The sequence below is a fragment of the Dermacentor albipictus genome, chromosome 1 (genome assembly GCF_038994185.2).
Source record: "Dermacentor albipictus isolate Rhodes 1998 colony chromosome 1, USDA_Dalb.pri_finalv2, whole genome shotgun sequence".
NCBI classification, from domain to species: Eukaryota; Metazoa; Arthropoda; class Arachnida; order Ixodida; family Ixodidae; genus Dermacentor; species Dermacentor albipictus.
In genome coordinates this window covers 469188115-469196938 of record NC_091821.1, presented here as the reverse complement: position 1 = coordinate 469196938, position 8824 = coordinate 469188115, and the positions used below count along the sequence as shown (strand labels likewise).

General features: G+C 42.3%; 1 protein-coding gene across 21 annotated transcripts in view; it reads left to right on the top strand.

Moving 5' to 3' along the window:
• Positions 1 to 452: 452 nt before the first annotated feature.
• LOC135896913 (uncharacterized) overlaps positions 453 to 8824 on the top strand; it is a 257402-nt gene continuing 249030 nt past the window's right edge. For 9 of the 21 annotated variants that reach the window (XM_070532463.1, XM_070532462.1, XM_070532465.1 and 6 more), the window contains exons 1-4: positions 453 to 600; positions 1113 to 1140; positions 2499 to 2626; positions 6190 to 6322. In XM_070532463.1, the coding sequence (XP_070388564.1) occupies positions 453 to 600; positions 1113 to 1140; positions 2499 to 2626; positions 6190 to 6322 (437 nt within the window). The remainder of the gene's footprint in view (positions 601 to 1112; positions 1141 to 2498; positions 2627 to 6189; positions 6323 to 8824) is intronic. The other 12 variants (XM_070532473.1, XM_070532472.1, XM_070532469.1 and 9 more) reach the window with 4 other exon arrangements.

Genomic DNA, 8824 nt, shown 5'->3' with positions numbered 1-8824 from the left:
ATGCGGGCCTGGTAATGCTTTCACCTTAAACCAGAACGCAAGATTAGTCAGTACGGGCGTTGACACCAACAAAGTGCTCTTTGCTTGCTTACTCCTGTGCACCAATGCCTTGCATTGCGCCTTTCGTTGAGAGCCGGAGTCGTGCGCCGTCCGTTCAAACGCCAAGCACAGAAGCTCGGCACACACGGGCGCGAGGTGCACGCAAACATGAAGCGTGAAACCAAATCGAACACTGCGAGGCATACGTTCCATGCGCTTAGCCGAACGGCCGAACGCGCGTCTGCCGGAGCCCGTGCGCGTATGCAAGAGATGCGAGCTGGCGCGGCGAGGAAGGCGAGCGCGCACTGACGAAGCCCTCTTTTCATGCCTCTTTCCCACGCACCGTCAGCAACAAGAGTGGACCATTATTAGCCCCGAGAAATAGGAGTGGCGCCGCCTGGCGGGAGCTTCAGATGACGTCACGGCCAGGACTCGAGTTTCGGCAGCCGCCCAGATTACGTGCGCTCGCTTTGTCGCACCGCGTTGCATGGTGTTTGCGTTCGCTTTTTGCTTACCGCAAGCTTCAGATGAACGACGAAAACAGCAGTGATCGTGTTTCAGGTAAGCAAACAACATTTGCGTGTACAATCGTCCTCAATGCGCAAACGAGAAAAGCACGCGTTCCGTCGTGCATGCTTGAAAAGCGGTGCTCGGGCGATCGCTTTCGGACATCGTTTCAGTTTCACAAGAGTTCTCCGCTTGCGTGCGCGTATGTGTCTGAGAGCGTTTTCTTTCGCACTGCGCCAAGCTTTCTATCTTAGCCCAGTGCCAAGAGCGCTGTCAAGTCTCGAGAAATCTACCGAAAGTGACACTACATCCGAAAGTGATCACCATAGAATGTAACACCCTAGCAGTTGTGTCAATTTTCTTGTATGCTGACTGACGTACCTAGTTTGATCTCATGTTTTCCTTGTAATGTATCCTTTCTGTTTATGTAAACGAACGAGTTGAAGGTGGTAATTGCTCGAGTTCCTTTCCTGCTGGCCGCTCGTCTCTTCGTGCAGCGCAGTAGCAGCTGTGCTGTCACATATATTAGTTTACATAACCTGCTTGTAAATAATTTTTCTTCGCAGTTGCATTACCGCTGAGCAACCCCAACCGGTATGTGGACAAGGCGTACGAGACGAGCCGGTGGCTCACTGAGGCGGCGGAGGTTTATTATGCGGGCTACGTCGTTGAGTGCGCCGTCGAAACAGCTCAGAACGCTCGTTTCGACTTTCTGGCGTCTGTCTTGCACACGACTGCTATCAACTGTGCTCCTCATGAAGTGAAGATTACTGTTGGCGACGCGGTGGTAGATTGAGCCAGCTGTTCGTGCAAAGCAGGGTATAACTACTCGATCATTGGCCAGCTGCTGGGAAGAAACCTTGTCCATGTATGCGCAAGCATACCCCCTAATTTAAGTTGGCCTACCCCTAAACTTAAGTTGGCCCACCCTCAAATTTAAGCTGGCTCTCTTGCAAATTTAAAGTCGACCTACCCCCGAATTTTAAGTTGGTCCACCCACCAATTTCAAGTTGGCCCTGCTTTACCAGAAGCTTCCCCGTGCATTTTCCATGAATCCCTGTTACCTTACCTTCCTGATATTCCCCTCTCTTTCCTGTATCCTTAGTGCATTATTTTATTTGCTTTAAATTGTTTTTTACCGCTTATAAAGCTACCCATCTACATTCACACTATTATAATGATTAAATGTCGAAATTTTGCATATGACGCATTTTTGAGCACACAAAAGTCATTACACTTTTCGCGTGACGGCACTAGCGTACTCGCTAAGAATGCTTATGCCATAATACTTAAGTTGCCAGTTGACATCCGAAAGCACAATATGCACTGTGTGATTGGCACTGTTTTGTTTGATATTTAGACATCCTAGGCGATTTTTTAATGCACATAAATCTAATGTCTCCCATGGCAGGGCGGATAGCGCTATTCTATTAGATCAACTGTGTTACTGCAAAAGCGCACATTACTTGCACGATAATTTGTAACGTGGTTAGGTAACATCAATGATTCGCTAATTCTATTCATCATTCTTAACTTTGGGGCACATGTTCCAATTGCGGAATTCAAACCAAGCACTAGTCAAGTTAAATCTATTTAGCAGAAATATTTGCCTAGCACCAATCTTCTTTGTATATGTGGTGTAAACTACCTATACAAACATGTTTTAAATGCAATCCTGTTCCGTTTGTTTTTCTGCAGTGAAGCTTTTGTTTTTGAAGTGTCTTTTTACTAAAAGGTCAGCTGTAGGCTGCAAGGATTATTAGTCTTGGCAGAAAAGTTATTACTTCAGACTGAAACTTCACATCAGTCATTGTTCTAATGCATGGTAACAAGTTTAATTAATGTATGATTACGCATAATTTATCGAAAAATATTATGCTTGAAGACTAAGACCAATTTGTGAGGTTTGATGTATTTAGAATTGATATATCCTAACCGTTTTTATTTTACAGCAAATACAAGTGTAAACACATTGTAGCTGTACTGCTGCATATTAATGCTGCCAGGATTTCGACAAGCTCTCGGCAACTGACCAGCCATAGAAGTGGGGCAAGGAGCACTAAGAGCCTGTTAAACAAAAGTATGAACCAAGAGCTATAGTCGACCTTCCATGTGCAAAGAAGATTTGCACATATATTATTCTTTTAAAACTGAGAGGAATGAGAGAGAAAAAAGCAAGTCCAATGCTGAAATGAAGGGCAGCTCACAATTTCTACTTACAATGTTGGTTTGGTGAAAATGCTCTTCTAGATAGCCTTGCTGTTTGCATTTTCTTAAGTTGCGAGAACAGTTTCAAGACTTCAACAAACGCACTAGCTTTACTGTAAACTATGTACTGCAAATGCTCTTTACAGATGCCTTTGTCATAGGCACAGAGTACGAATGGTCATTAGTGCTAGCTGTTGAGTATAGTTAACAATATGTGCACCTTAGGTGAATGCTTGACATCTCTTATTCTAAACAGAAGTAGGATGTAGCACTCTTTGATGACGTGAAAATATGCATCTTTATGCTTGCTTCTTAAGTTTGAGGTGCGAAAATGAATGCACAAACCTTAATGCTAATTACTCACTATCAACTCAACTCAACTACGAAGTTTTCATGTAGAACATAACATTTGTGCTTCTCCTGTTGCTACATCTTCCACGCAAAAATCAAAATGACTCCCCAACTGGGAGGCAACATACTTGAAAGACTTCTGGAGAATGTCAGCTATCAATCTGCAGCAAAAATGCACTTAGAGAGAGATACTGAATTAGGTATGCATTCAAATTTGGTTTGTCTTTTTGAATCTGAGTGTCATAAACGACTGGCCAGCAGCAGCTGATTGTCCCATCAGCATAATCTCCTTATCAGCTGGCGGTAATACAGTGCGCACATATGTCCCAATACTGTAATATTTTAATTTTGCATGTCTTTCCTATATTGAGTATTTGAAATGTCGCCGACACGCCCAATGAGCTGCTCTGCGGCATATTGCTTAGTCAGGCAGTGTGCAGTGTTTCGTTGTGGTTGCAACGTAATTATTTTTAAAGAGAAGCACGTGATCAATAACCACAGTAGCAAATAACCTGTTTTAATATGTACCAGCTGTATTTATGTGAAGCTTTAGGCAGTTCACTGAGTTTAGCTAAACCAGAAAAATATTAACCATATTTTTAATCACACATCTGAGGATGTGTGAGGTGTTGTAAGTCAGGCTCATACCTTCCAATATCCTTCATAGGCAGCTACATGTAGCAAAATGTAATGTTTATTGCACGAAACCTTGCGACTCTTTTGAATAGACTCCAACGTGTCTTCAAGGCATTTCTCCAGATACAAACATTTGCTGCTAAGAATATGTTGCTTTGAAACCTCGAAACAGTGTCCGCTGACTACAAGTTCAAACGTAGGTGTCATGACTACCACAGCAATTACTTATCCAAGCATATGTGTACTTTGCATCCAAGACGAAAGATTTTATCTGCTTCATCATATTTCTTGTGCATACCAATTTTATCCATGCTGCTTTGAATGTTACTTGCGCATTATTTCTGCAAAAATGTATTTCAGCAACAGAAGCCATGTTGGTGCCAATCATATAACCAGGATGCTCCACTTCTGAGCCAGTACCCAGAGATTTAACACTCAGCCGTTCTTTGAAGGAGTTAAGGACTTTTATTGGAATCAGTGGTGTAGTGACAACAGAAGAGCTACTTGAACACTTGCAGGAAAGCAAGAGTCACGAAGGCACTATAATGATTGAAAAATTAACACGAGATCAGGCAAAATCTTCTGTGGCTGTGCCCACAGGGTAGGCACGATCACAGCTTCTATTGCCTACAGCATATTTACCCGTGTAAGGACGTTGAGGACAAAGATGGGCCCACAAGATTTGAGACCCTTGCTAAAAAAGTGATGCGGCAGAATAATGTCCGAACAGCAGCAATGTGTCGTGGCAGCGGAAGAGAATGTTATCAAGGCCAGCAAGCCACTCATGAGAATTTGTTGGTGAGGCAGTGTGTACTTTTCATTATGGAAGGCCGTCCTTACACGGGTACAAGTCCAGATGGACAAGTAAAGTGCAACTGTGGTCCTGAGCGGGTACTGGAAATCAAATGCCCTGCATCCATGAAAAAATTATTGGAAGAGAATACGGAGAAAAACAAAAAGGCTTTGAGTCAGAACCTAAAGCGTGCAGCTACATATTTCTGCCAACTGCACGTACAAATGGGCATCACGGCAGTTCAGCATGCATTGCGTTTGTCAATGAAGAAGATATTTGCATTCCAGTGCTATTTGATGAGGCATATTTCAGCGATGTGGTTGAAAGATTTTCCTATTTCTTGGAGCAGTACATACTGCAACATGTTCTTTCTACGTGAACTGCCTTGCTTCAGTTGCACATGCAATTTTTTATGCATTGCACATAACCAGACTACAGCCTCCCTTTTTAAGCCACAAAATGACTGATATATGAGGTTTAACATTGCAACGCAACAAAATGCTTGTTAGGGATGATGTCGGGGGAAGTTTTACATCAATATTAGGTTTGCTACAACGTTACTAAAGCTTGGTATATAAGCATTTTGCTTATTTTTTGCTCTCTCAGTAGGAACAGAACCGAGAGATGAACCTGCGACCTCATGTTCAGCAACAGAATGCCATTGCCAAGTTACCTCGATACATAAAGAATTGTATGTGCCATCAGAGAAAGCACTCCTAGAAAGTTTGGAGACATCTGCAGTTTGAGTGCTTTCACTGATGTACAGTGCAGTCCACTGTTAAATGGAACACTTGGCTGGCAACATAGCTGCATGTGGCTGCGGAAGCAATCTTAGTGCACTGTACAGAACGGTGAGAGCTAACAATAAGTTATGTGTTCCAAACCTAGGTGATTGTACTGTTTCTAGAAAGGAAAATCGACATGCTGTGCACTAAAGTGTTCCCTTTAATTGTGGACCGCTCTATACAGTGAGCAAGAAAATTCAAACACGGTAGCATGCTGTAGCACACAAAAAAATTGCATTACGTCACTACTGAGACACATTTGTGTGTAAACAGCTGAGTCGTGCAGTGGCTGGAGCAATTTCTGATGCAACCCCGAACCATTACAGACACACGAATGACAGACTAGGAATCACAGGCAATGCATTTGTCTGTGGCATTCTATGCATTTAGTTTTTGGGTCACTGCAGTATGCAATGCGACTGTGATATCGTAAATATAATTGTGATATCAGAAATCCATGCTGGGGAATAACAGTAGTCATTTGTGGTTTAAGTTCCGTATTACAAGAATTACAAGAAAGGTTAAATGCACAATGCAAACACTGGACTTCACATAAATGAAACGATGAGCTGCATTGGTAATGCGGCTGTAAAAGGAACTGTAATTTCCAATTTCGCACGTTTTTGTAATGATTCCAAGGTCTATCCTGCTCAAGTGAGAACATGAAGTGTTCGTATTTCACTGATGAAAAAGAACTTTTCAGGTATGAAAGGTATGTACAGTCAAGTACAACGTGAAACCTGGTGCAGACGAATACTTGTATTACCTTGTGTTCTTGCTGCCGTAATTGCGCTGCTCTCCCTTAAACACCATAATTACATTTTGTTAGTCGTGCAGCTTAGAAGCTATTGTGCTTCCCAAATTATGCAGGGCCTCCAGGAGCTACATCAACAAGAGGGAACCTCTTGCAGCAGGCTGTGGGTGACACATCCATAAGGGTCACCCTTGCAGCTGCAAAGAACGACTTGGCCGAAAAGTTATTGGAGGAGTCCCGCAATGTGAGGTGGCAATGCTGATAGATTGCGTACATGTAGTGAAACCTGACCGATTAAATTTCTGGCGCGGCCGAGTACACATGTGTAGTTGGTCAATAGAAATAAGAAAAAAAGTTCTTATAATTTAGCGTGTTCAACAAAATAGTAATTCTCACAATTCACGCTATTAATTCAAATGCAGAGACACAAGGAATATGCAGTCCTCTTCGGTATGTAAGTAACGTTTGACATGACATGTATTATTTGACCCTTGTCTAGCGGATTCTGGAAGGCGTTGCACTTTTCCCGACGGTATGAACATAATGCACGAAACAAAGTTGCATATCATGCCATAAAAAGTGGGATTGAAGTCTTGCAACAAGCAGCTTTTTATGTTCAGGCATGCAATACGTTTTGTCACATGTAGTGTTGTTCAATACATTGTTATTGATGTACGCATAGCTAGCATAAAATTTACCGATTTCTGGTATACAATGTGATGAACACTTTCATTGTTGTTTTCCTTTCGGGCCTGAAACACCCCCAGCGGTTTTTCTTACTCGGATATTGAAACAAAATGCCAGTTTTTTGCTTTTTTGTGCAGAAAGGAAAAAGAATATGATGTCACTTATAATGGCAAATGCTCCGTTTCTGTGGTCCTGAAATTCCTGTGACACAAAAGCAATGTCAAAGCAATTCTTGCGCGAAAGAAACGCAGAAACGCATCAGTACGTCCAAGGCACTGAAAGGGTTCAGGTGATAGCGTATCAGGACTTCACAGGCTCCAGTACGAATTTTATACGCGCTTCTGTAATCACTTCGAACATACTTCCCAATGCAGCTACATGACATTTGCCATACATATGGATAGGTTTAGTGTTTCGAAACAGGGCGATCTTTATGTGAATTTGAGTCGCCTCATAATTTTCACCAACTCTCCCATGACCCCCTTTGACATGGCTGAGAACCATTCGTTATGAATAGCAGTCTTGCACTTGCAACGCCCGAAATGCGAGATACTTTCTCATGATGTCAGGTGCGACATTATGCCTGTGACAACAGCAGTCTTTCTAGTGGTTGTGCTTGCTAACATTGAAGCGGTATTACTGTGACATTCGTTTAGAAAACATGCACACATCTGACAAAAAATGCAAGAAGTCCAAGTAGAACAATGCAACATTGTTTTAACTATCTGTTAGTTGCATACCCATGTGTGCACAAACAGCCCTACACATCACAATGCGACTTTGAAATAGAGCGCATTCGTTGCTTACCTATCGTCACAAGATAGGTACGCTCTCAGGTCTGTGGTAACATTTCATTGTGTTACACTGCACATTTGTTATTCTGTGGATGTGACGTAATATGGATTCAACATGTGACATGTCATTGATGTGTGCCTGTTTGCTGTGTTTTCCTGGGTCTTGAACTTTAACAATTTAGTCCTGCTTGTACATGCACTCTGCGAACTCTTCCCGGGTCAAGCATTCTGTTGTCGGTGGGCCCTAAGAAATGTACCAACATAGTTATACTGTCTCATTATAAACGTTCTCAAAAAATTTTACTCTCTTCGCAAACGCGTCAAGATGCCATGTATATTGTTCAACATCTGTACCGAAGCATGTATTTCATTCATCTGTAACGGCTGCTATAACTGTACTTAACCACACATCTGGAAATACCCGAATATCATGTGGGAGCCCATAAGGTCAAGTAGGCGTTGTTGATTGCGTTGTAGAAGTTTTATTTTTATTGTTTTATTTATGACTGCACATGTGTCCGTAGCGGCGCGCAGCAGACTTAAATGATTTATGCCAATTATGATGAAAGAAATCAGCACGTAGCGACATATGATTGCATCAGAAAGTTTTACAAACATGGTGTTGACAAGATCGGAAAAAAAACTGCAATGCTACATTACATATAACAATGCAAGGTACAGCAGCAGTTTTGATGAAACGAGACACACGAGCGCGTAGCAGATAGCCTCGAAGCGCACTTGTGGCAGGGCGACGCGATGCGGCAAGATGTGAAACGAAAATGAGATAGCGGTGCCATTCTTTATGCTGCCTGTACCCTTCCTTGCAATTTGCCGTCTTTTTTATCACTTTAGATAGTTGTAATGCTATGATATTCAGTGCAGAGCTGACGTCGCTAGTAAGGCAATTCAATAGCAACAACAATATGAAGACATCAACATGTCAGTTGCAAAGCGGTGATGCAGAAATCAGTAGAATATGCGTTTCAATACAAACCGCATACCGTTAATTAATAAGTCCATTACAACGCATCACTGTTACCTGTAGTAATGGGAGGAAATTACACGGCATCTGACTGTTAATGCAATACATGCTCGCAGGTTTCTCAGAAAAGAACTTGGCTTGCACAGGAACATGCATTCCATTTTAATTGTGGATCCAGAGCTATAGTGCAGTACCAGAAATAATTGAGCGAATCGGTATGCATTCATAAGTAAGTAAGCTACAAGGAGCACAAAAAAACTAGAGCTAAAAGATGGATCGTACAGAGCA